Source organism: Prionailurus bengalensis, chromosome D2 (assembly GCF_016509475.1).
Source record: "Prionailurus bengalensis isolate Pbe53 chromosome D2, Fcat_Pben_1.1_paternal_pri, whole genome shotgun sequence".
NCBI lineage: Eukaryota > Metazoa > Chordata > Mammalia > Carnivora > Felidae > Prionailurus > Prionailurus bengalensis.
This window is the reverse complement of record NC_057351.1, coordinates 59879829-59906372: the sequence shown is the minus strand read 5'-3', so window position 1 is coordinate 59906372 and position 26544 is coordinate 59879829. Positions and strand designations below refer to the sequence as shown.

The 26544-nt window shown below is 51.5% G+C and overlaps 2 protein-coding genes across 9 annotated transcripts in view; both read left to right on the top strand.

Annotated features, from left to right (window-relative positions):
* The first annotated feature begins 1051 nt into the window (after positions 1 to 1051).
* On the top strand, positions 1052 to 26544 carry KCNIP2 (potassium voltage-gated channel interacting protein 2). Of its 8 annotated transcripts, XR_006299839.1 has the most exons (12): positions 1053 to 1394; positions 14614 to 14709; positions 15620 to 15673; positions 16327 to 16451; positions 16853 to 16922; positions 17081 to 17151; positions 17283 to 17390; positions 17575 to 17679; positions 17813 to 17875; positions 18175 to 18971; positions 26219 to 26227; positions 26533 to 26544. XR_006299839.1 is itself a non-coding variant. In XM_043597324.1 (10 exons), exons 1-9 carry the CDS (start codon positions 1322 to 1324, stop codon positions 17841 to 17843), a joined length of 747 nt encoding a protein of 248 aa, XP_043453259.1. In that variant the 5' UTR covers positions 1052 to 1321; the 3' UTR covers positions 17844 to 17875; positions 19098 to 19525. The 8 variants fall into 8 exon arrangements, 7 of the variants coding, with proteins under 7 accessions (XP_043453259.1, XP_043453257.1, XP_043453261.1 ...); XM_043597324.1 differs by lacking the exons at positions 18175 to 18971; positions 26219 to 26227; positions 26533 to 26544 and adding an exon at positions 19098 to 19525 and having other exon boundaries at positions 1052 to 1394; positions 17575 to 17693; XM_043597321.1 differs by lacking the exons at positions 18175 to 18971; positions 26219 to 26227; positions 26533 to 26544 and adding an exon at positions 19098 to 19525.
* Positions 24631 to 26544, top strand: part of OGA (O-GlcNAcase) — a 29389-nt gene continuing 27475 nt past the window's right edge. The window contains exon 1 of the mRNA XM_043597319.1: positions 24631 to 25284. Coding sequence (XP_043453254.1) covers positions 25086 to 25284 — 199 coding nt within the window. The 5' untranslated portion in view covers positions 24631 to 25085. The remainder of the gene's footprint in view (positions 25285 to 26544) is intronic.

Below are 26544 nucleotides of genomic sequence, written 5' to 3'. Positions count from 1 at the left end.
AAACGTGCTGGGGTCACTTTAGCTGAAGCTTTCAGTCTCAGTAGGTCATCCCTCCAGAGGAGCCATTGGGCAGAGAGGAGGATACACGGGACACTGCCACCACACCACCCAGACCCACTAGACACTGTCCCTTCTTCCTTTTGGTGGGTTGGGGGCTCTTGGGCTAGGAGTCCAGTAACAAGCCTGGAAAAGGTCAAATAGGCTTAGTCACTCAGTTCCTGGAAGCTGGAGGCAGCCCAGCTCTGTGATGGCCCCCGGCTTCAGAAAAGGAGCTTATCCTTCTAAGGAAAGGAAGCCTAATAACAAAGGCATTTCTTACCCACGCTGTATCCTCACCTGGGTCCCCACACCCTTCAGTCACTCTTCAGATCTGGAAAACAGAAGGAATCTAGGACAGGGCAGGTGACAAGAGAAGGGCAGCAAAGTTGAAGGGGGGGGGGGGGGGGAGGAACAAAAGAACCAGAAAAGTCTTGAAAAACCGGTCTGTTTTCCTGTTCTTTCCAGTGGGCCAATGGGGGTCATTAGATCCCAGAAGAAGGCACCCTCACAGTGAATGGGGCCCAGAGACAGGGTTCTGCAGTGGGTGAGGGTTGGGGTCTTTATGTGAAACCTTTAACCTGAGATGAACCTGATAGAGGCTGGGTTGACCTTTGCTTTTCGTCCCTAACCCCCTCCGAGCAAAGCGGGCACTGGCAGGGGTCCACAGAGACCCATACATGGGAGGAGAACATAAAAAATAGGGGCTGACGTGGAGACTGACCCAGACAGGGCACTTACAGACTTCCCCTGGCCCGTACTGATGGTGGGGGAAAGAGTGCCTGAAGGTTGGGGCAGGGGTTTCCTCACAGCGGGGCCTTTCGGGCCCTGCTCCATCTTCCACCATCAGGACCCACAGCTCCAGGTTTAGGGGGTAATGTTGCTGGAGAACCAGTCTCCCTCCCCGCCCTTCCCAGCTCACCCTTTCACCGGGATCCTCCCCCAAGCTGCTAAGAGGAGGGGGCGGGGGTAGGGGGAGCCAATCCCGGCAGCGCCAAAGGGGGGAGGCGGCGGTGACAGCCGCGGGGAGGGGGCGGGAGGAGAGAGGCGGCTTGGCTCCAGCTCTGTGCTTAGCTCGGCTCTGCCTCCGGCTCTGCGCTCACCTACTGCCCAAGCCTCCCGCTCCTGCCCCAGGACCCCAGGCGGGACCCCAGCCCATTCCAGACTCAGCCCCAGCCCAGGCAGCGTGCAACGCCGCCAGGGGGCGCCGTGTGAGCACCCTATCTTGGCTACCCGGCGCCCCCTCCCACGGCCCAAGCGGGACGGGACGGGGGCGCCGGGGGCCATGCGGGGCCAGGGCCGCAAGGAGAGTTTGTCCGATTCCCGAGACCTGGACGGATCCTATGACCAGCTCACAGGTGAGTCAGGGACTCAGGGGTTGCAGGAGGGAGGGTAGATTCCAACCCCAGACCCTATCTGACCCTGGCCAGGCCCTTGCTCACACTCTGCCCCATTCCCAGGCACCCTCCAGGCTGTTCTGGGCAGCAGGACACTGGGGGTTCAAAGCCTTGGGTCCCCTGGGCGTTGGGTGGGGGGGGGGACTAGCGGGCAGGTGGGGAGAAGCAGCAGGTGTGGGCGTGTGTGACACAAAGCTAGGAGAGTGTCTGGAGTGGGAGGTGTTACGTGCGTGAGCGCCTGTCATTCTTTGTGTGTGTCTGTGTGTGTATATGTGTGTGCCTGCACGCACGGTCTCCTTCAGCTGGTTGCCATGTGCCCTAGGCTTGGTGACAGGGTGAGTGTGATTTTGTTGGCTGTGCGATTGTATGATCTTATCAGATGTTTGAGTGACGTTGTGTTAGGACCCTGTATAAATGAAGTTGTTTTGACCATGTGCCTCTGTTTTATGTGCAATTCTGTGCTTGGAGTGTGCGATTCTGTGTGAGACTACCAGAATGGTCAGGACTTCACTTCATGGTGTATGTCTCTTTGTAAGACTTATGACTCAACCTCCTGGGGCAAGCATTTGTTAAAGTAGATTGTATTGTGCTTTGTGATTGTGAGACTATGCACATTATATTTGGCCTTTCGTGCTGATTGTGTACTTTCATGTGGCAATATCTGCGAGTGTCTATGATGTGTCTTACCCTTGCTGCCTCTCTGGGTTCCCGGTGCAGAAGGAGGCCTTTACTGCCCACCTCACTTTCCCCCCAATTTTTTCACAAACTGACCAGGTGGACCCAAGGAGAGACTCCAGTGTCCAGCTGCCCAGCCTGGCTCCCAGGAACAGCACCTGGCCCTTGAGGGGAGGCTTTGGTTAGGGTTTGGTCACTGCCCTGCCCCCTGCAAAAGTACTCAGATCATTCTTTCAACTGAAGCTCCTTAAACCTTCAACAACCCTCCCAGAACTTCACCCAGTCTTGAAGGAAAACACCCCCTCTTGCTTCCACTCCAGACCCAGAGTTAGAAGCTCTTGACCTGGAAGGTGCCGTGTAGCCTCCCCAAACCACTTTGCTGCCCAGGCATGCTCTCTCTCCCACAGTGGGGAGTACATCTGTGCCCGCACATATTCCTGGGTTTGGTAGGCAGACCCACGTGTTTGTGTGGGGGCCTGTGTCACCTTGTGTACATTTCCATGTGTGTGTGTGTGTGTGTTTTCTGTCTCATTGTGCAGCCTGCCCAGGAACTCCAACAGTGAAAGGGAGGAGGGAGACTGTCTCCTTGTCAGAAACAAGCTGGGGAGGTGGAAGGAGCCCATGATCCTTGTCTGTCCAGAGGGGAGTGAGGTTAACACTTGGGGGTGGGAAAGAGAACTAGGATCTAATGCCTTGAGAAAGTGTCTCCCCTACTCATTGACCCTGGAGAAATCCTAGTTCCCATGCTGAGACTCCTAGAAGGGAGGGCCCTTCCTCTCAAGTAGGCTCCAGGTGTGCCCTAGATGTGGCTCAGCCTGGGATGGAATCCAAAGGTCCAGCTCTGCTTTGAACTGTGTTCTCACCAACTCAGGATCCTTGCTAGTAGTAAGGCCCCAGGGCACTCATTAGCATCACAGTAGTCAGTGTTTGCTTCTGCTTTAATTGATTCTCTCTTTTAGTGGAATCATCCCCTCCCCACTTGGCTATTTAAATCAGAGATTGAGTGAAGGTGGGGAAGCACTTGTATTGGAAGGTGCAGGAATGGGCTTTCTATTACTTTTGGTCTCTGGGTCTTAGTTTTCTCATCTCTAAAATGGAGAATACTACTTCCTGCCTGCCTACCTCCCGAGGAAAAATAGGTCAAATGTTGACAAGCTTCAAGAATGGTGTTCTTCAGCAGCAGCAACCTCGATCTAGAGAGCTCCACACAGGACTTGGAAAATAGAAATAGCACTACAAGGAGATCCCCTTTCAGAGGAGGGCTTGTCTTACAGCAAGAGACAAGAGGCTGGGACGCTCTGAAACGCGTGAGGGGAAGGGGCACCTGGGTGGCGCAGTCGGTTAAGCGTCCGACTTCAGCCAGGTCACGATCTCAGGGTCCGTGAGTTCGAGCCCCGCGTCGGGCTCTGGGCTGATGGTTCGGAGCCTGGAGCCTGTTTCCGATTCTGTGTCTCCCTCTCTCTCTGCCCCACCCCCGTTCATGCTCTGTCTCTCTCTGTCCCAAAAATAAATAAATGTTGAAACGCGTGAGGGGAAGCCAAAAGGGGAGTCGTTGTCCGCGGTGCTGAAGAGCGGTCGGGGCGGAGGTACCATGGGGCCACCCTTGTGCCCAAAGTTCCTTCCCTGTGCAGTCGGGATTCCTGGGATGGACATGGGGGTAGTCTGGCTCCTATCTTTCTGGTCCATCAGGCTGACAGAGAAGGAGTCTTTAAGTCATACCTCAGGGCATCCTGTGTACCCCCGATCACTTTTCTTCCCCACTCCCCCGGACTCAAAAGCTGGGGGAGATTTTTGGGGGTGGGAGAATTTGAGCCCCAAGCCGACCCAGATCTACCCCCTGTGGTCTTCCAAGCCTGGCAGGTCTGTTTGGAAGTGCAGCGTGGTGCGAAAAGGCAGCAATCCGTGGCAGTCCTGTCCAAGCCGGAGGCAAAGAAAGGACTGGGGACAGTGAGGAGACAGCTGGAATCTGGCCAAGGCCTGAACTCGGGTCCCTCTGGCCATAAAATATCTTTCCCAAGTCTAGGGCGCCCTCGTGTGGTCTTAGAGCAGCCATGCTTGCGTAGTTGATTCCGAAAGGGGATGTCGCTGCCAAATCTAGTGGCAAAATTTGCACGGAGTTCGAACGTGACTTTTGTCTCATAAATGTAGAATTTTCAGCCAAAAAAACAGGATCCCAGTCGGAGGAGTGGAACTAAGTCTCTTCTGTAGGCTGTCCCGGTGGTTTGAAGGCGTCAGTGGGTCCTGGAAGGGTTTATTTTGGTTACAACCCGATGGAGATGAGTCCTGGAAAGGGTCAGGGCTGAGACTGAGGGGAGGGGAGCTTCTCCTTCATGCATTTGGCTGGCAACCAACATATGATGGTAGAATCTGGGAACCCACTGGAGCAAGACAAAGGGACACAAAACAGAAAGTTATGAGAGAAAGGGATTCGGAGCCGCCTCTTCTTTGCCATCCCAATACGCGGTCCAGTTCCTCCTCCTTCCTCCAGCTCTCTCTCCCATTGGTCCAGGAAGTATGGAAGTGTGGGAAGTTGCCATGACAACTATGTCCTCTTACTCCCCCCCCCCCCCCCAACTTGCTTCTCAGTGCCAAATTGGTAGGAGGAGGTTGCTACCGGCAGAGAAGAAAGGGCTGAAGAGGGGCAGTAAAGTATCAGGTTCATTATCCCCTTCCCCATCTCCTTTTTCAAAACCTGTGGGTGCCTCCCCTCCCCACCAGAATATCAGAAAACATTCCCGGTGATGGCTGTGAGGACTCCTCCCATTCCAACCCCCACCCCCACCCCCGCCCCGCCCCGCCCAGTCTAGAAACTTTGAGGACGGGAGCTTCAGATAGTGGGCATAGGGGAAGTTCCCCTCCTGCGGCCCGGAGGAAACAGGAAGCAGAAGAAGACTCCGTTGTCCAAGATTCTGGTTCTGGTCCTGCGGGTCCGGCCCTCCCGCGCCGCCCACGCAGGGCCCACTCGGGTGGAGGCGGAGACCTGACTGCCCCGGGCCTTGGGGGAGGAGCTTGGCCAGTGCACTCTCAGCCGAACCATGAACCGATGCCCCCGCAGGTGCCGGAGCCCGTTGGGGCAAGCAGCACGATCCCTCTACCAGCTAGTGACTGGGTCGCTGTCGCCAGGTATGAGGAAGGGAGGAAGGGCCTGGACCCTTCAAAAAAAGTGAGTGAAGTGGGATAAGAGCCTTACAGAGGTGGGGAAGGGAAGGGCCCTTCACAGAGATGGAGGGAGCTGGATCCCTCAATGGAAAGCGTTTAAAGGGCAAGATCCCTGACAAAGTAGAGCTAGGAATAGAGTCTCCTACAGAGAAGGTGGAAGATAGGGGTCTTCAAAGAGGAAAGGGTAGGGGGCATCATGGTCCTTCACGATGGTGGAGGATGAGGCAGGACTTCTCACTGAGGGCAGAGGAGGGGGCCTCAAGCAAGTGGATGTAAAGGGATAAAAGGAGGAAACTTGCAGGGGAGCAGGGAAAGGGCTTATTGAATTGCTTAATTTAATGGGATCTTAAGATGACTGGCGTCAGCGTCCAAAAGGAAAAAATGCCGAGGCGGGACTGGACCAACATGAACTCAGCTAGTGAGTTCATGAATGATGGGATGAATAGACTTGTGTGGCATAAGGACTGTATGTCACCGTTTTGTCTATCCCTGGGAGTTTGTATGAACCGGGTTATACATTACTGGGGTTGTGACTACTGGAACTGTGCATGCTTGGGGTTGCATATCACTGGGATTCTATGACACTGAAATGGCATGTGCCTGGGGTTCTACGCTTTAGAGTTGGGTAGGGGGTTCCTGAGTCACACTAAGTTAGTTGTATAGTCTTCACAAGCTTGTACCTTGGTGTGGGATGTGTGGAATTTATGACATGTGGATTGTGAATATCATATCATGGCACTGCTGAGATTTACACACACTTCCACTTGAGTTTCCTTAAGGCTGCCTGGGCAAGGCCCACAGAACCTCGCATCACCTCACTACCTGGCCTGGAGAGACCAAAACAGCCTCGCCCCATGGCATTCTGGGATCTGTAGTTCTCTGGCTCTCTCCATGGTATCCTCTTGAGCCCCTGGAGTATAGGCTGGCCTCTCCTTGCCGTGTGTTCCCAGGAAGGCAGGGAGATGGGGCTAAGCCAGAGTCATGCTTGGAAGTCTCTTGGGGAGCCTGTGTCCCTTAAGCCCCCTTCTTGGACCTGTCTCCAGTGACAGATGGCTGGAGCCCGGCAGGACTAGCTCTCAATCATAGCAGGCATGACTTCCAGGCCCCAAAATAGCCCCAAGGCCTAGGGAAGTCATTAATCACCTAGTGCAACTGGGGGCTGCTGTGTCTTCTGGTGGGGCTGGGGATGGGGGCTGGGGGACCAAGAGAAGAGCTCTGCGGTCTTCACTGGCTGGGGTCTTCACTGGGGGATCATGGACAGATGAAAGTGGGACAGCTACATAGGGTGCATCCCCTCATAAAGCAGTATTATTCCAGGTTCCAAGGGTGAGAGACAGACAACTAAATGATAGGAGTATCTCTGCAGTGAGGTTTGAGGGATTTAGGGAGGGCCTACCTAATGTTTTAAGATAGTGTACCTTTGAGCTCTCACTCTGCCTAAAGTGCTTCCATTAAGACTTCACTCCCTTGAGTGAAGAGCTAAGTGACACCAGGATGCTTAGGGAGGACAGATCTGGACAAGTCTCTCATAGGGCCCCGGGACTTGAGAGGTTGCTGAGTGGGGAGAAGGGAGAGCCTGGAAAACAACTCACTATTTCACTTCTTACAGACCCTCCCACCAGAGGCCTGTTAGGACCTTGAGTCCCTGTGAGGCTGGGTCGAGGTCTCTGAAGGTTAAGGGTGGGGATGAGAGAGAGAAGAGGAGGGTCTAGAGACAGGGCAATTGGGTGCAAGGTTGTCAGTCTCTCCATCTGTGAATCAGCATCAGAGAGCCAGAGATGTGGCTGTGCTGCCTCTTTCCTTCCAGATAGTTTGGCTTGGTGTTCAAGGCTCCATGGAATCTGACCATTGGTCTTATCACTTATGGTTCCCCCGGCACTAACTAAGCTACAGTCATCCAAGGTTCCTTGGCATCCCCACACGCATTGGAAGGACAGACTGGTAGATCATTGGTCCGGGTTCAAGTCTTGATCCATCCTTCACCATCTGTTTTATCTCGGGAAAATTATTTCCCTGAGCCTCAATTCTCTCATCTGCAAAATGGGCATACTGCTACTCACTCTGACCATGTCAGCTGTAAACACAGGAGTAATATTTTCATTTTTCATTTTTATTATGAGGCCTAAGTGAGACAATATACGTAAAGTATCCAGGACACAAAATGTGCTCACTAAATGTTGGCCCCTTTGTTAGGGTAGACTGTTGACATTTCGCCATCTTTTTTTTTTTTTTTTTTTTTTTTTGAGACAGAACATAAGCAGGGGACGGGCGGGGGTGGGACAGAGAATTTGAAGTGGGCTCTATGCTGACAGCAGCAAGCCCAATGTGGGGCTCAAACTCATGAGAGATCATGACCTGAGTCGAAGTTGGACACTCAACCAACTAAGCCACCTGGGTGCCCTGCCATCTTTTAAGAACCAGCTCAAAAAATAACCTCTCCAAGTTTTTCCTGGCCTTCCAGTTAGAGAGCTTTTACAGTTAAATGAGCTTTTTGTTTGTTTTGTCATTAGGGAAATGCATTTTAAAGTTTATTTTTGAGACAGAGACGAGACAGCATGAGTGGGAGAGGGGCAGAGAGAGAGAGAGAGAGAGAGAGAGAGAGAATCCCAAGCGGGCTCCACACAGTCAGCATAGAGCTCAATGCAGGGCTTGAACTCACAAAACTGTGATATCATGACCTGAGCCAAAACCAAGAGTTGGATGCTTAACCAAATGAGCCACCCAGGTGCTCCTAAATGAGCTTTTATAGCTCATTTCATGGCCTGCCTGTAACAGTTCCTACCACATAGTAGGCACATAAATATTTTATGAATGAATAGAAGCCTTAAGGTTCTCTTAGTGGGCTTTCTCTCCCTACCCAATAGAAGCCCCTGTTTAGTTCACCTTTGTTCCACAAGCACCAGATCAGAACCTGTCATTCAATTTATATAAGTCCAATTTTAACCAACTGAGCCACCCAAGCGCTCCTATATAAATCCAATTTTTAAACTCTTTGCCCTTTAGGAGCTTGGAATCTAGTTGAGGAAACAGGACTGATCCAGAAAGATCTGGGTTCAAATATGCAACCTCTCATCTTAGCTAGGTGACCTCGAGCAAATCCCTTTCTCTCAAATCCCTTTATTTGGGCCTCCTTTACCTCATCAATGAAATGGGCACAATACTATTCACTCCACCTACTTCATGGAGTTGTCATGAGAAGCCATCAAGATAACAATGTTTGTGGAAATGCTTTGTTAATTGAGAGCTGTAGAAATGTAAGGGGCGCAGGAGATGTCATGTTGTTAATAATGGTAGAAAACACTTCCACAGTTACTCTGTGCCAGGAATTATTCTAACAGCTTTCCATGTATTAATTCATTTACTCCTTCCAGCAAGCATATGAGGTGGGAAACAGAGGCACATAGAGGTTAAGAACTTGCCCAGTTAATTATAACTGACAAATCCGGGATTTGAACCCAGGGAATCTGGCACCCTGGCCCGCACTATTACATACCATGCTATGCTGTCTCCTTTTACTTTTCCCATTTAATAACATTACAGAATTTGGTGCTAAGTTTTGAGGGCCCAACAGTGAGTTCACTAGAAATTCTGCTGAGGCCTGGAAGTCCTGTTAGATGAGAGCTGTAGAACAGAAGGAGAACAGAAAGGAGGGCGTTCACACCTAGTTTGATGTGTTTGGGGGACAGTGAAGAGGCCAAAATGGTTGGAAAGGGTATCTGCTGATGAGGGTAAAGGGAATTAAATGCCAGATGTGGAATTTGGACAGTAATAGGGAGATATTTGCTGGTTTCATCTGTTTATCTGTAACTTCTAGGGTATGAGAAACCAAAAGCAGTCCCCAAGTTGACTTCTTCCTGGAGGAGGGGGTGGAGCGGCAAGCAGAGGACCAAGCCTGCCAGTGGCATACCCTTCTTCCCATCCTTTCCACCCCTTCCCAGGTTGTTGTGGGGTGGGGTAAGGGTTAGGGAAGGGTTAGATACCCAGTAAGATGGATGCCTGACCCCCAGTGGTGGCCATGTGGAACTGCAGAGCAGTGATCCTCAAATGAAGTGGCAGGGACAGCCTGACAGGGGGACTCCTACACCTCTATTGGGCTGAGACACGTTCATCCCAGAGCTGGACAAAGGAGAGGGCTCCCTCTGGAGTCAGTCTCCCTAAACGAGGCCTCCTGAGTGGGCAAGCTGTCTAACAAGAGCCAGCGTAGTGTGATGGTTTAGAGCACAGGCTCAGGGTCAGACTGGGTTAAAATTAACACTCTGACACTTACTGATCTTGGTGATTTTCTTAACCTCCTCTTGCCTTAGTTTCAATCCCTGTAATGTGGGGATAATGGTACTTCCTTCATAGGTTTACTGGGAAAATTAAATATGATCATGTCTGGGGTCACCTGGCTCGCTCAGTCAGTGGAGCGTGTGACTGTTGATCTCTGGGTTATAGGTTCGAGCCCCACGTTGGGTGTAGATACTACTTAAAAAATAAAATCTTAAAAACTGTGACCATGTCTGTAAGCACATAGCATATTATCTAGCACACAGTGAGTGCTCAATCAATGTCAGCCAGCTGTGGCAGTAGTTGTCTTCTGGTTCACTGGCTCTGCAGGCCTCTCCCCACCCCTACACATGTGCACACCCACACCCACACACAGACACACAGCCAGCAGCAGCAGCAACAGCAGCAATGGGAAGGAGCTGGGCAGATGGGGGAGGGGCTCCAGGAATGCTCTAGGGGGTGAGGGTGGATGGCTCCCTTGGAGGATTCAGATTTCCCTCCTACTCTCCATCATTCTTCTCCATCAGCCCAGTAACAGTTCAGGAGCAGGCAAGGCTTTGGCAGATCCTGGCTGAGAGGAAGGGAGGAGCTCAGTCTCTCCTCTTCCAAAGAACTTGAATCTGTGGATCCCAAAGGCAGCCACAATAAGTCCCCTCCCCAGAGGGTCATGATAAGGCTAAGCAGCCTTTTTCCTGCCCCGGCTATTGGACCTAATCCTCCCTCCCTTGGGCCTCAGTTTCCCTGTCCGTGGGCTGTGGAAAGAGAGTGCTTCCCGCCTCACTGTCTCTATGACAACCGCGATCGATGTTGGTGGTGTCCTCCTGACTGGGGAGGTCACTGCCTTCTCCCGGCTTATATTCTCATACAGCTCCGTGCAGATACAATTATGCAATCACCGTAGACCCATACTCCTAATTATAGGACACAGCTATACTACCAGTCTTCAGACCTCTATCCCGCAGCCCTGCTGAAACCCCTACACTTCATGCCCCCCACACACTCAGACATACGCCAGTGCACTCACACACACATACTATGGACACCCAGGTCACTTACTCCCATACACAAGACACACACCTAATAGACACATACGCAATCATGTGCAAACCACACACAGAGACACACATAAGAGGAGAAACACATACTCTCTATATAGTCAGACACGGGAATACACACAAGAAAATGCCCAGACACTTATAATTTCTGACTCATATATCTATTCCTTATACACGTGTAGCTCATAGTCTCTCTCTCTCTCTCTCTCTCTCTCACACACACACACACACACACACACACACACACACACACTGCCCTTCCCTGCCCTCTCCCTAAGCACAGCTCCTCCCTCTACCCCCTCCCTTTGGCACAGAGTAGCCACAAGGTGTCTGGGGGAAGCTGTCCTCAGGGACAGAGGCAGGTCGCTGCCTTCCTCTTACGGCCTGGCCTGTTTTGTCCCATATCCTTCACGCCAAAGGCTCCTGAGGAGATGCCGGTCTGTAGGCTGAAGTGGCCCCGAGAAGAGGAAAAGGCTGTGACTGGGAGGCTTGCGGGGCAGAGGCGGGGTGAGGGGGCGGGAGAGGGAGGAGATCCTGGGAGGGGAGGGGGAGGGAGGCTGCAGGCGGTCCTCTTACTCCGGCCGGGGAGCCTGAGGGGGAGGTGGTGTGAGGAGGGCTTCCAGTGTGTCTGACCCTCAGCTGGTGGGGCCATGCCCCAGGCCCACCATGAACCTGGAAGGGCTGGAGATGGTTGCTGTGCTCGTGGTCCTCGCTCTGTTTGTCAAGGTCCTGGAGCAGTTTGGCCTTTTCGAGCCTGTCTCCTTGGAAGGTAACCCAGGTGTCTGGGCGTGTCTGGGCTGCTGGCCTGAGCGGCACTGGGGAGGGGCTTACTCTGATTTTATGACTGGGGTCACGGGTGAGCATGTTAGTGATGGGACAGGGCATCTAGGGGAAGTGAGGAGGGGTGCTTGGGGGACAGGACATCTGAGAGAGGTAAAGAGGGAAATTCAAGGAGTGGGTGGGGGGAAGAGTGTCTGAGGGAGGTGAGGAGGGGATCTGGGGGCTGGATGTCTGAGGGAAGTGAAGAGAGAGGGCCGGGGGCTAGGGTGTTTTGGAGGGGGGAGGTGAGAGGAGCACAGCATGGGAGGACTAAAGTATGGAGATGAGGGGAATCCATTCGGAGCATGAGGAGAGGTCTGGAGACAGGCAGGGCTATCTAGAGTAGAGAAAGGAGGTTCGAGGGATCCTGAGGTCACATCAGACTTCTGGGGTATCCCTTTGGGGCCAGGGACCCACAATGGCCCTGAAGATGCGTGTGACTCTCCACACCTCCATCCTTGCAGGTGTAGGTTACAGAGTGTGGTGTATGTGACCTCTGTGTGAGAGATACAGGGGGTGTGACTGTGTGTTCCTCTATGTGAAAAAGGATAAAGTGTGTGACTGTATGAGCCTTTGCATGTGACAAGGATGTGATTTAATGTGTAGAGGGACCGGGTGTGTGGCTTTGTGAGATGTGGATATGACTGCCTGAGGGGGGCTGGTTGTGCAGTTGGGCCTCTTTGGGTACTGGATTGTGTGTGTGGCTGTTCCCAGAGTTCCCTGAGAAAATACCAGCTCCATAGTCAAGGCTTGGGATGGGGGTGGGTTCTGGAGGGGTAGGAGTGGGAACACTGGGAATGAGACATTTATAATCAGCTCTGGCAGGAGGGTGAGGGGTGGAACAGATCAGGGACCTTGCTTCCCAAGCCCCCTTGCCACTCCCAGTTTCTCTCAGGATCTTCAAGGCCTAGGCATTGGGAATTCTCCACCCCACCCCAAAGTCTAGTGGGGAGAATGATATTGGAGGTAGAGAGGAGAGCAGGTTCTGCCTCCCCCAGAGAGGTTTGGCCTCTCCCTCCTCTTCACACCAATAACTGTGCAGCTCTATAGCATGGCTGTTCTCCAGTTCCACAAGGGACAGGAAAGTAGGCAAGAACCATGATAGGAGGGCTATAGGGTAGACACCAGGGAGAACTGCAAAGATGTGAAGAGAACTGGGAACGTGGAAGGGCCAATGAATTGCCTACTCAGGGGTTCAGTGAGAGCAGGAAACCCCTAACCCACCCTCCATCCTTTGCTACATTTATCGGAGTGGAGTGGGGAGCAGGGGCTCATCCAATCCTGAAAAGATGAAGTCAGTTTGACTCTGACTTGCCATCCATCCCCTTTAGACTATTTGATGGGAAGAGGGTCATCCAGGAAACCCAGGTGTCCTGTAGGCTGAAGGCAGAGGAGAATGATTCCTGGGAGGACCAGGGAGGGAAGTGGATGTGTGAACAGCTGGAGGTTGGGAGAGGCGGGGGTGGGGGTGGTGTCGTGTCCCCCCCCCCCTCCCCGCCCTTCCCAGTCCAGCTGCGACTACACCACCGGAGGCCCCAGGCACAATCCGGCTTCGGGAAACCAAAGTCCGGGCTAATGGAGCCCTGGGCGGGGGGCCAGGCCGCCATCGATCCCGACTCGGCCCACCCTCCTACCTCTCCCTCCCGTCTCCCTCCTACCTCTCCATAGCTCTGAGGGGGAGGGGGAGAAAGGACGTATTGGAGGGGAAAGCATGGACCTCAATTACCCTCTGGGAGCAGAGCCTTTTCCTGAAGGGCGGAGCCTGCCTGAGGGGAGGCGGGGCCTGCGTGGGATGTCGGGTGCCCTAGGAACCTACAACCCAAGGAAATTGGGCCCCTCCAGGAATGGACTGAGGCCAGTTTCAAGCAGTGTGCTAGGTCTCTGTGAGCTCTGGCTCTGGAGTCTGGAGGTGGGTGCAGCCAGGAGACAGGCACAAGAACGTGGAGTCTCTCCCTAGGGTGCAATTAGCACTGTAGGACAGGGCTGTAAAAATAAGGGGAAGTGAGAGGAACTGTGGTCATCGGCTCTGGATAGCCCCACATTACACCAAAATGCTCATCTGGAAGGTCTATTATTGCTTCAAAGTTTGCTATCATGTCACCTTCAAAGAGCAAGCCATACGAAAGGACTGGTAGGGGACACACTTTTAGAGTGGGTGAGTTAGCTGATGAGGAACTCGGTTCCCCTGACAGGGAGATTCTAAGTGCCCTGAAATGAGGGGTTATAGGAAGGAAAGGTAGGCAGAACAAACATGGGTTCTATTGGTGAGGTGCAGTCTTAGGTATCTGGGGTTCCATGGGTACCTAAATCACAATATATGATTATATGTCCTGGTGACCTTGATATGTGTCATGTTATAGTGGCACAGTGTTTGTAGTGTCCTTAACACACCATGTCATGCTGTCCCATGTATTCTTGTATGGTTTGTTCATGCTGCATGGAAAATGGCCAATGTGGGTCTTCATATGTGTGTGTCATGTTTTTCCTAGACCACATCTGTATATGTTTGTATTAAGGAGTACTGTGTCAAAGTGTGTGTGTGTGTGTGTGTGTGTGTGTGTGTGTGTACCTGTGTGTGTGTGCATGTGTTGGGGCCTGCTTAATTAGGCCATTGTGGGGGGTGCCTGGCTGGCTCAGTTGAAAAAGTGTGTGACCCTTGATCTCAGGGTTGTGAATTCAAGCCCCATATTGGGTATAGAGATTAAATAAATAAAACTTTAAAAAATTAGGCCATTGGTTTTGAGTGTGTTCCTGGGTATCAAGCTGTCGCTGTATGGCCTCCATCACTGTGATTTATCATTCTGTGTGTCACTATACACATTTGTCACTGTGTGTGTGAGAGAGAGAGACAGAGACAGGTGTTCCTACTTAGGCAGTCCTTGGGTTGGACATCACCCTCAGAGGTCCAGCTATAGCACTGGAGCCAAGGGCACTGGGTCAGCAGGCACCAAGGCCAATGCCATCTCCCCTCGGTGGCCTCACGGTCCCCGGCTGTGTCCCATTATGCAAGGTGTCTGAGTGGACTTTATATGCTTGTGAACCCCACTGGGCTTCCCTAACCCAGCCCCAGCTACTCTCACCATTCTCCTCCTCCGGTCCTCTCCCAACACCGGCTTCCCGTCAGGTTGATTTGTGATGGTGGGGAGGGGATCGGAGGGACATTGGGGGTTAATGTGCCTTCCTGGGGTCTTCTCTCTTCCCAGGCCACCCTCCAGGGCCCACTAAAAAAGCGCTGAAGCAGCGGTTCCTCAAGCTGCTGCCTTGCTGCGGGCCCCAAGCCCTGCCCTCAGTCAGTGAAAGCAAGTGCCTCTCCTGTGCTTCCGGGGGCGGGTTGTTTGTCTTGGGGTGTGACCTGTGTGACCGGCTCGGGCCAGCTAGTGTGAGTGTGTGTGTGGGCGTGACCAATGTGGCTTGGGGGTGGGGGTGGGCGCTGGTTGGCCCGAGTGTGAGGAGGGTGTAGCTATAGAACCCGGAACCTGTGGAATGTGTGGGCGTGGCCAGTTTTGGGGGCGGGGCCCAAGTGCCTGTGGGCCACACTGGTCAGCAAAAACGAGTGAGCCCCGGGTGTTTGGGCGTAGCCAGTGTGGCAGGGCTGAGACCTGAGACTGTGTGGGTATGGCCAATGTGGCCGGGCGAAACCAGACTGCTGCGAGGTCTGTCGTGGCTTAACTAGGTTAGTATCTGCGGCTGTGGCCGCCCACCCTGCCCTGGGCATGTTTTGGGCCTCGAGATGCAAGTTTCCCTTGCCCTGACTGGATGGATGCAGGTGCAGAGGATGGAGCCCGCCTTCCTCCAGGTGCCAGGATACTTGGGCTTTCTAGTCCCAGCCTGGTCCCCAGTTGAGTGGCCTCGCTTTCTCTCCAGGCCTGTTTCCTCAGTTGGGCCTTGCCCGTCTCAAGGGATCATACTGAATTTTGCAAGCCACAGAGGCCCACTTTGTAGTTACATTTTGAGAGTGTCATTGTGTTTGATTCCACATGGGGCTAGCTTCAGGAAAAGGACAGGCGTGAGTCCCCCAAGCATATGTGTGTAGGGTCTGTTTCGTGTGTGTTTGTGCTTGTTCGTTATGTGTGCCACTGTGCACGGGGCTGGGGTGTGTGCACTGTAACACGCAGGTCTGTGAGATTTGCTGTTGAGTGTGAGGGGCGAGGTGTGTGTCTGCAGTTGGCCGGGTCTTCCACTTTCTCGGTGACAGTTCGCTCCCTTCAGCATTAGCAGTCCCAGCCTCCCTCCGCCCCCACAGACCCCGCCCGCTGGACCCAGGTGACTTACTGTCCTGGTGGGGGCGGTGGCGGGTGCCTTGGAGAGCGTGGGGTGGGGGCACTTGCCTGGGGACTGGATGTTGGGAGCTGGGGCAGGACTGAGATGGGGCCAGGGATGTGGCCTTCGCTAAGGTTTACTGGGAGCAGGGTAGGGGTGGGGTCTGGATGGGCTTGGCTGGGGCTGGGCGGGGCATGGCTGGAGCATGGCTGGGATAGGTGGGGCTTGGCTGGAGAAAAGGATCTGGGCGGGGCAAGTGTGGGGCTCCAGAGATCTGAGTGGGTTAGGGAAGGTCCGGAGCCTGGACCCTCAGACGCTTCCTCTTGAACCCTTTTTTTCTACTCCTCCCTTTCTGGGACGAAGATGGGGCTGGGGGGCCTTCTCCTTCAACCAGGGATCAAGGGCCCAGGGCAGCGATGAGTCGGACCCCTGGCTGTGGGGCCAGGCCTGCCCATGGGCCCGGACAACTGATAGACTTGGAAGCTGACCAGCGTCTTCTCTCCTTGCCTTGATGTCCTCGGACCGGGGTCCAAGGGAACTGGCAGGCTGGTCTCTGGCGTTGGAGATGGGGAGGATGGTTTTGAAGCGGGGTCCTGGAGGCTGGGCCTGAGGCGCGGCTGTCCCCTCCCCCCTCGTCCCCTCCCACCCCCCCGCAGACAGCGTGGAGGATGAGTTTGAATTGTCCACGGTGTGTCACCGGCCAGAGGGTCTGGAGCAGCTGCAGGAGCAAACCAAGTTCACACGCAAGGAGTTGCAGGTCCTGTACCGGGGGTTCAAGAATGTGAGTACAGAGCCAGGCCAGACAGGGCGAGGGGTGGGGCAAGGGGGCGGGGCCTATCCGAAACTTCCCTGAAGGATTGGCCTGGATGCTTATAGGGGTAAGAGAAGGAAGGGGAGGCGGAGCGGCCCCTCGTCCCCGCTGACCAAACTTGTAGCAGGAAGCTCTAGCAGATTTGAGACGAGGCGGAGCCTGTAGACTGGCCGTCTGGTTAGTTCTGTTTTTTTAAACTTGTGCACTGAAGAGAAGTCTTGCCTTCCTTAAGAGAACTACATGGTGAGCTCCCTGGAGACAGGAAGATTTTCCTTCTCTGGGAGTCTCTGGCATAGAGTAGGTGGTGGTGAGTGGAAGGGGTTTTTGTTTCTGCTCTCAGTCTGGTTTCTAACCCCCCTTCCGCCCCCCAGGAATGTCCCAGTGGAATTGTCAACGAGGAGAACTTCAAGCAGATTTACTCTCAGTTCTTTCCTCAAGGAGGTGAGGGGACAAGGCCTGAGAGGAAGCAGCTGTCCATCTCTAGGCTGAGTTGGAGAGAGGGTTCTGGAGGGGCTGGGAATGCCAAATGATAAAGAGGGGTGTGGGGTAGGAAGTCCTCTCCTGTCTGAAAGCCAAACTTATCCACGCTTACCCTACAGACTCCAGCACATATGCCACTTTCCTCTTCAATGCCTTTGACACCAACCATGATGGCTCTGTCAGTTTCGAGGTGAGCTGGAGGAGGTGGGTCAGGGAGGCCTGTTTCCTGGAGCATCAGGGCCAAGATCCACAGGCCAAACCCAGAGAGGGGATTGGGTTAAGGGTATCTGAAGAACCAGTTCCCTCCTCTCTCCTTCCCAGGACTTCGTGGCTGGTTTGTCGGTGATTCTTCGGGGAACCATAGATGACAGGCTAAACTGGGCCTTCAATCTGTATGACCTCAACAAGGATGGCTGCATCACCAAGGAGGTGTGGAGAGACTGAAGAGTTGGAGAGCTTCTATGTGTGAGGGGAGGTTCAAAGAGCCCTTAGGAGGAAAATGTGACCCACACGTGCATCACCAGCAAGGGGTGAGGTCTGCCCTAGGCTCTAGTCTTCCTGGTTTGGAGGCTGGAGGCTCTGAGGAGGGATCCTTTTCTCTCTTGCCTAACAGGAAATGCTTGATATCATGAAATCCATCTATGATATGATGGGCAAGTATACGTATCCTGCGCTCCGAGAGGAGGCTCCAAGGGAGCATGTGGAGAGCTTCTTCCAGGTGCCTGGGACTGGGTAGGCTGGAGGGTCCTGGAGTCAAGGGAAGGAGGCAAGGTCCCAGCAGAGAACTTACCTGAGTTCTGCCTGCCTCTCTCCTGTCATCCCTTCTCTTGTCTCTGACTATCTTTTTGCAGAAGATGGACAGGAACAAGGATGGCGTGGTGACCATTGAGGAATTCATTGAGTCCTGCCAGAAGGTACAAGTCCCTGCGCTCCATACTTCCCTGGTCTGGACTCAGGGTCCGATTCAGTGATGTAGGAGAAAGCTCCTTTGGGCAGATTATCATCTCCCTAACTTGCCCACACTCCTGGGTCCTATTCCTTCACAACTCAGGGAGGCCTGCCCCTCCCTACAAGTCTCTCTGGGTGTCTCCTTCCTTGCTGCCTCTGTCTCTGAATGTTCCCATTTCAGAATGAATGTCCCTCTCTGTGTCTCTGATAAGCTCTTTTTATTTCTCTCTCTCTCCAATCTGCTTCTCTCACATCATGGCTACAGGACGAGAACATCATGAGGTCCATGCAACTCTTTGACAATGTCATCTAGCTCCCCAGGAGAGGGGGTCAGTTGTCCTGGGGGGACCATGCTCTAGCTCTAGTCCAGGTGGAACTCACCCTTCTCTTCCCAGGTCTGTCCTCATTCTAGCCCTGCCCTGGGGGCTGTAGGAATCCAAGAGCCTGGGGATTCAGTGGTCCAGACTGCTGGAGCTAAAGGGGCCAGGGAGTGGGCAGAGTGTACCTGTGGAGTGTTCCCAACTCCCAATAGCTCCCACCCCCTTCCTGCCTAACACTCAGTGCTGAGGGTGCCCCTGCTAATAGGAAATAAGTGGTTCTCCACCTTCCGTCCCTATTCTAGAAACTACAACACTAGACAAAATGTCTCCTGCTATGGTGCTTCCCCTATCTCTGATCTCATATGCATTTCCTCTAAGATTTCCTTCTCAGAGAGGCTACTCTGTCAATGGCACTGACTAGCCTGTTAGACCAGGGCCTTTGAGAGCCTTGTAGAGGGGGACAAGAATGTAAAGGCAGAAATCTTAGGCCTGAGCTGGGTGTTTAGGTCACAGGTGGCTGGGATAGAGTGCAGAAAGGCCTGGAGATTGTAACACCTCAGGCATGCCAGACTATAGGTCTAAGCTCCATAGGTCTGCCACCCCAGGCTATCATAACATGAGTTTCTAGGCTCTCCAGAAGACTCTGTCTCCTAGGAAATGCCCCAGAAATTTCCATACTCTCCTCAGTATCCCAGGAGAGCTTAGGATCTTGATGTCTGGCTCATCCCTGGAATTCCTTCCTGTTTGTGTGGGTGGTAGCAGCAGCAGGGGAATATGGGTGGGAGACGTCCCAGCTGATACCTGCCAAAGTTTCAGCCTACCCTCTCTGATGGCTGCCACTTAAGTTTTTATTTGCCATTTATTCTAGACTTGGAGGCATGGAGTGAGTCAGTGGATGCCTTAGAAGAAAGGGGAAGGAGGGAGGGATGTATAACATCTGAAACCAGTGTGGGGGCATTCACTAGAATCTTTGGTCTACCCAGGCTCTATTCTAACCCCCCACATAATCTCCTCAGTTCCTACTTAGGGTGTCCTCTTGTTCTATTCAGTCTACCCAGAGATGCCCCTGAACACACCTAGAAGGCAGGGACCACTCTTGCCATGCTGCCACCCTTTAATATACTTGCTCGTTCCATTTAGCTCACTCTCCCAGTCAGTCAGGATCTGAGGGTTAGGGCCCTAAGGGGGGCCCCTTTCCCATCAGAACACTGTTGACTGCTTTGCATTTTTGGCTCCTCTGTATATTTTGTAAAATAAAAAAATATACCAGATCCAATAAAACACAATGGCTATGCACAGGCTGCTGTCTCTGCCTTTTTGTCCCTCCCACTCCACACATACCTCACAACCCTAACCCCTGCACCTGTAGTCTTTTAGGTCCCAAAGAAAGTACCTCTCTTTCCCATAATATGGCCAACCCTTGGCAGAAAATTGAGATACAGGTTCTGGAAGTGTTGGAAACTCACCTGACCTCAGAGAGGTCCCCATGTGAATCTCTCTCCCATCTCCTTAGAGGAGACAAGAGACAGGATATTAATGTCGTGAAGACTATGCCAAGCCAGCTGTCTTTTGGCTAGACATTCTTACAAGTGGAATCAAGAATTTCTAATTTACAGGGGTGCCTGGGTGCCTCAGTCAGTTAAGCATCTGACTCTTGATTTCGGCTCAAGTCATGATCTTGGGGTTCGTGAGATCGAACCCCATGTCGGGCTCTGTGCTGACAGTGCAGAGGCTGCTTGGGATTCTCTCTCTCCCTGTCCCTCTCCTGCTTACGCTCTCTCTCTCTCTCAAAATAAATAAACTGAAAAAAAAAAAGAATTTCTAATTTACAGACATCTTAGTTAATCTCAAAATGACTTTTCTTTTAATTTTTTTATTTTTTAAACATTTTAAAGTTTTTGTTTATTTTGAGAGAGAGAGAGAGAGAGAGAGAGAGAGAGGAGGGAGAGAGAGAGAGAGAGAGAGAATGAGCGAGCAGGGGAGAGGCAGAGAGAGAGGGAGAGAGAGAATCCCAAGCAGGCTCTGGACTGTCAGTGTGGAGCTCGATGTGGGGCTGGATCCCACAAACTGTGAGATCATGACCTGAGATGAAATCAAGAGTCGGATACTTAACTGACTGAGCCACCTAGGTGCCTGTCAGTGTGCTTTCTTTTGAGGGGGGGTTCCCTTTAGTTTCTAATGAAAGTTCCTTTGTGTAAACATCCTAACCTTGCCTCCAATATGGACATATGTTTGTGTTTATACTCCAGCCAAGAATGATGAGGGACCATATGGGGTGGACCCAGGTCACCATGGAGCAAGTGACACAAAGGGAGTAGAGACTTCTTGTGTGGAATGGTGGCCTTGCTCTCTTTCTGGAGAGGGGCCACCAGTGGTAGGTTCCACCTATCCTTTCGCTGGGGCACCAGTATGTGGTGACTAAGCTTCACCTTCCATAGAAGGGGGATCAGGCCTTCCATCACTGTACACATTGACAAGGTAAAGGGAGGAATATGGTGTTCAAGAAAGGGAAACTTACTTCCAGAATCCCATCATTTTGTCATCTGTGTTTCCTGCTCACATTCTCCCTCAACTATTTGCTTCATAAGTCCTTGGATTTCTTTGGGTCACAGCCCCTCCAAAAGATCTGATAAAAGTTGTGGGCCTACTTCCAGAAGAAAAAAAACATGTACACTTTTCCACACATTTTTGTATCCCTGAAGTCCGACCATGGACCTGAAGTTAAGAACCTATGCTCTAGCTTTCCATTATACAGGAAAGGAAAAAGGCCCAAAGAGGGGAGAGGACATGCTCAAGGTCACCTAGTGAGTTTATAGGAGGATTGAGACTAGACCCAGTCTCCCAAGTCTCTGTCCAGGGTGGCTTTGGGATATAGTTAAGCTTTGGAATATAGTAAAGATTTGGATGCTATCCATATCACACACAGTCTAAACAAAGCGACACTGTGACAGGCTCTTATGGGACCCTACACTTTTCCTTCATGGCACTTCTCAGTTTGTTACCATATATTTATTTGAGTGATTATTTGTCTTATTTTATACAAACTCCTGAGGGCTCTTTGAGAGCCTGGACTAGGTTTTCTTGCCCCACTGATGATCCTATCCTTGAGGCCTAGCATATAATAGGTATTCAACAATTGTGTAAATGATTGTATGATTGGATGAATGAGTATGGTGAGTGTGTGTATATATCTCGCTTAGGTATAGAGATGGTCTCTATGTTTCAGAGTAGATTCAAGTGTTTTTTAAAAATTTTTTTTAATGTTTTATTTTTTATATTTGAGAGACAGAGACAGAGAGCGAGTAGGGGAGGGGCAGAGAGACAGAGACGGAATCTGAAGCAGGCTCCAGGGTCCGAGCTGTCAGCACAGAGCTTGATGCCAGCCTTGAACTCACGAACCATGAGATCATGACTTGAGCCGACGTCAGACACTTAACCGACTGAGACATCCAGGTGCCCCAGGTAGATTCAAGTTTAAAGGAAGCTGAAGTCTGTGGTTGAGTGAGGTGAGAAGTGTCCCAGAGCCAAGACACATAAATGGGTTCAGAAAAAAAAATCAGTAGGTTGGCAGTCTGATCTTTTTTTTCCTGGCCGCTGGTTGGATTCTGAATGTTGTCAACTGCTCCATCTCAAAACACTCCTTTCATGGGGCGCCTGGGTGGTTCAGTTGGTTAAAGTCTGACTTCTGGCTCAGGTCATGATCTTGTGGTTTGTGTGTTTGAGTCCCGCACCGGGCTCTGTGCTGACAGCTCAGATCCTGGAGCCTGCTTTGGATTCTGTGTCTCTCTTTCTCTCTGTCCCTCCCCCACTCATGCTCTCTCTCTGTCTCAAGAATAAATAAATAAATAAATAAATAAATAAATAAATAAATAAAAAACCACTTCTTTCATGCCTTCCAGTGTTTCATACTCTCCTGATTTTCCTCTTACCTTTTTGGCCACTGCTTCTTAGCACTCTCTTACAAACTCATCCTTCTCAACTGGAATTCTAAACGTTGAGCCCCATAGCTCAGACCTGAGTCTCTTCTCCAAATCACATCCAGTCCCGTGGCTTTAAATGCCATTTATATGCAGATAACTCCTAAGTTTATATCCCCAGAATTCTCTTCTGAGCTTCAAGATCTATATCTTCAACTGCCTACATGACATATTCATATGGACCTGTAATGATCAAACTTAACATGTTCAAAATAGAACTTTGATTCATGTTTTCTCAGTCTTCCCCAGCTCAATAAATGACGCCATCTACCTAGTTGCCCAGGTTAAAATTTAGTAGTCTTGGGGCACCTGGGTGGCTCGGTTGGTTAAGCATCTGACTTTGGCTCAGGTTGTGATCTCACGGTTCGTATTTGAGCCCCACGTCGAGCTGTGTGCTGACAGCTCAGAGCCTGGAGCCTGCTGTGGATTCTCTGTGTATGTCTCTCTCTGTCCCTCCCCTGCTCACACTCTGTCTCTCTATCTTGCTCAAAAATAAACATCAAAAATATTTTAAGAAGTAATAAAATTTAGTAGTCTTCATTTCTTCCTCTTCCTCTACTCCTTTATTGTTTTATTTTTAAAAAGTAATCTCTATGTCCAACATGGCACTTGAACTCTCAGAACTCCCAGGCTCTACCAACTGGGGCAGCTGCCCCCTCCCTCTATTCTACTGCCACCACCAAAGATGCACCACAGCTCTACGTTTCCACGGCTATTCCCTAGGCCAAGCCACTATCATGATTCACTCATAGATTGCTACTTATTCTTCTATCTGGAGTAGCCTTTCCTTGCTGTGGTTACTCTATCACATCATTAGATTTCCTCCCTTTATAGCACTTATTACAAATTGAGTCCCTGTGTATGTACTGAATTTGCTATTGTGTGTTTCTCTAACCAGAATTTAAACTGAGTGCAGAATTTAAACTGAGAATTTAAAATGAATGAATGTATCTCATTCATTCCAGAGGTATTTACCATAGGCCTACGAACCTCTGGTTCCTGTTGTAGGTACCAGAGGGTAGAGGTGTGTAGCAAGAACTTCCCTTCAAGTTTGAGAGGTGCAGATCTGGAAAGTGGATCTTGCCTGGGCCATGCACCCCAGAGTCAGAACAGTAGATGAAACTGTGGCTGACTTGATAGCAGTTGCCACCGCATGAGGCAAAGGGGAAAGTGTCATGAGACCAAGGGCTGGGGTCAGCTGGAATGATAACCCCAGATCCTCCTAGGATATCTAAGAAAATGTTTGCCTGTAACCCCCATCTCAATGCTCTAGGACTAAAAAGAAGAGGGACTATGAGAGCTAAGTTGGGCTACCGCTGAAGGAGTTGAATATGAGACCAAAATGTAAAACGGACGATACTCAGTAAGTCTTCATGATCAGAATGAGCGTGAGCTGCTCATTTCACACACTTCGCAAGCTGAGACAGATCTCTCAACCGTCATAAATGTAAACAGCGCCTACTGACAGTGCTACAGGGAACTCTGAGCACAAACAACAGCAAGAGGACCTAAGCCCATCTAGGGCTCAGGGAAGGATTCCTTAAGGAAATGATATTTATGCTAAGGCCCAAGGGATCTCAGTTCTCCCTTAAACACAGTTCACATTCTCCATTCCCAAAGATGCCAGGCCTTTTCAACCCTTGCTACACTTGTACTCTGTTCCATAAGCCTGGAGTGCTCTCTTTCTTTGCTTCTCCCCTACTCTAGCTCCTACTCATCCTTTACGTTCCAGCTCAAAAAGCGAAACCATGGCTGCCACCTCTCTCCAAAGGAGGATTAAGTCAGTCCCTCCTCTGGGGTCCCGTCAACATTTGGGCACACCGTGCGGGCATTGTGTATGTACTTGCTTGTCTCCATCGCCATACTGTGAGCTCATAGTGACCCAAGAGCCCAGCAAGTGGCAAGCTCAATTAGTGTCTGCTGAACGAAGGAATGAACGAAAGACTTAATTTTTAAAGGGATTAGCGCCAAGCTGGGGGTTGGGGAAAATGATTCAAGGCAGAGGGGTGAGCTGAGCTCCTTGGAATGTTATCTTCACAGAACCGATCCTGGGTCAGGGTGATGTAATGAGCCAACCTATTAGAAGAATCTCAATAGAAAATAGGTCAGTTTCTTCGTATCTCTTTAAGAACTAGAGGCTTCGTTCCCGCGCTTGCGCATTGAAAGAGTAAACACCTCTCTTTTTCATCCCCCTTCCCCATTGCCTCAACCGGTTGCAGCCTCCTCCCATACTCCCCTTCTTCAGAAGGGGTAATGGTCCGTTCCAGGGCGCCTGCCTTGTCCTAGAGGGTGGTGAGCACAAATGGTACATTCCATCGCCCTCATTATCTCCCGCTTTTCGCTTTTCCTCTGTTCTATTTCCCCCTATCGAATGAAGCGCAATAGGCTGGCCCAAAAGAAGGCGGGGGAGTCGGGCTGAGGGGACCGGTCTGAGCCGGTCTCCGGCGCAGGCGCAGTGCGGATAAACAGGAAGCGGGCGGTAGAAGCAGCGGTGGTGGAGACCTAGGGGCTTTGAGGGGGAACAGCGGAAGAGCTAAGATTATCGGGAAGCAGCAGAAGCTAACTGCGACCAAGAAAAGGAGGTTTGGCTATCTGCCTCCAGAGAACGAGAGGTCGCGGCCTCGCCCTCCGCTTGGGCTTCCGGCTCCCCAGCTTAGGCTGAGGCAGCGGCTGACAAAGGGCTCGCGCCGGTGCCGCCGCCCTTCTCATCCGGGCATTCGGGTCCCTGCGGAAGGGAGGGGGAAGGGCAGAGGGGGAGGGGAAGGAGCACGAAGGGCGCGCGCTTGGAGCCGAGGCCCTTTCCAGGGCTCCGGGCCGGCGGCCCAACGGACGGAGGCCGAGGAGGACCTGCAGAGGTGGCGGCGGCCGGGGGCAGGAGGATGGTGCAGAAGGAGAGCCAGGCGGCGCTGGAGGAGCGGGAGAGCGAGCTGAACTCCAACCCTGCTGCTTCCGCGGGGGCATCGTTGGAGCCGCCAGCAGCTCCGGCCCCCGGAGAAGACAACCCAGCCGGGGCCGGGGGAGCAGCGGTGGCTGGGGCGGCAGGAGGAGCTCGGAGGTTCCTATGTGGCGTAGTGGAAGGTGAGCGCTCTGGCGCGGGCTGGGCGAGAACGTCCTCCTTCCCGTTCCGTCCCAGTAACATTCTCTGCTCGTGTGGGGGATACTTTAGGAGGCTCTAAAAAGGTGTCACTCTTTGGGTCCTGAAACTTGATCCTGTTTTGGAGAGGGGAGAGGCGAGAAGGTGGGCAAGTCTTCTCTCACGTTGTTATGCAGCGTTGAATTCCCCTCTGGCTATTAACATGCCTGACCCCACCCGCCTTGGGCTGGAGCCAGGCTTGGCTCCTGCGGAGGCGGTAGTAAGGAGCCTGGTGTTAGGCTCTGAGTTACAAGTCTTTGTACCTTGGGATCTTGTTCCGTAGGGTGGTCTATGTTCAAATGGAAAAACGTGTATAGTCCTGCTGTCCTCACCCGTGGGGGGAAAAAATAACATCCACACGGATGTGCTTGTTGTACTCCGGGAGCGAAGAGAAGCACAGTGGAGCTATGATTTTACAAATTCCCGTTTGCTTAGATTTTTTTTTTTTTTTTTTTTTGTAGTCAGTCCCTGCCCCCCACCCTTTGAAGATTCTCTTGCAGCCTACAAAATTGTCCTTTGCCAGCTGCTGTGCTTTGGCTCTAGGAGATGAAGCTTTGACTTAGATAGTATCAGGGGTACAGAATTTTAATTTAGGAGCTGCAGAAGAGGTTTAAAATGTTTTTTTTTTTACTTTCTCACTTCCCATTTAAAAAGAATGCAGGATTTATTTAATTATTTAATTTGATTATTTATTTTTGTCGTTGGGGAAAATGACCTGAAGATTGTATCGCAGTTGATGAATATAGTGAATATTCGACCAAGTATTCTGTGGAAGCATGAGTCAGTTGCCTTATTGCTGTTTCCTTGAGTACAGCATATATTTTAATTTTCTGAAGTCTTTTGGCCTACTTAGAGTTTCCTAGTTGTTTGCTTTATTAGTTCTTTCCTGTATGTAATGGGATGCATGGGAGTAACACTGTATAAGAATTAGTTGTTACAAAAGACCAAAAAGGTATGGAGAAGTAGAAAGGTTTTCCCTATACGTTGAGAGCTTCAGCTTTTCTAGTGTTGTCAGCCTACAAAGAGTGTTTATTTGAAGGGTGGGTCGTGGTTGTGGTATTTTAGATAAATTAATTGGAGGAGAAAACAGACTACTATGTAGCTACAGTAAGGAGTGAAACAGTTCTGCAGAGTTAAAGGTCTTGTAGAATTTGGGGGGAAGACAGAATGGAAAGCTACTTATGTATTTGGAGTCCATGTTTGTG

What these genes read in the sequence shown, in the direction of transcription:
- KCNIP2 (XM_043597320.1), top strand. Translation starts at nt 1,322, where the DNA reads ATGCGGGGCCAGGGCCGCAAGGAGAGTTTGTCCGATTCCCGAGACCTG. An exon ending in ACCCCGCCCGCTGGACCCAG is followed by an intron (nt 15,674 to 16,326) that starts GTGACTTACTGT and finishes ACCCCCCCGCAG; the next exon opens with ACAGCGTGGAGGATGAGTTT. An exon ending in TCAGTTCTTTCCTCAAGGAG is followed by an intron (nt 16,923 to 17,080) that starts GTGAGGGGACAA and finishes CTTACCCTACAG; the next exon opens with ACTCCAGCACATATGCCACT.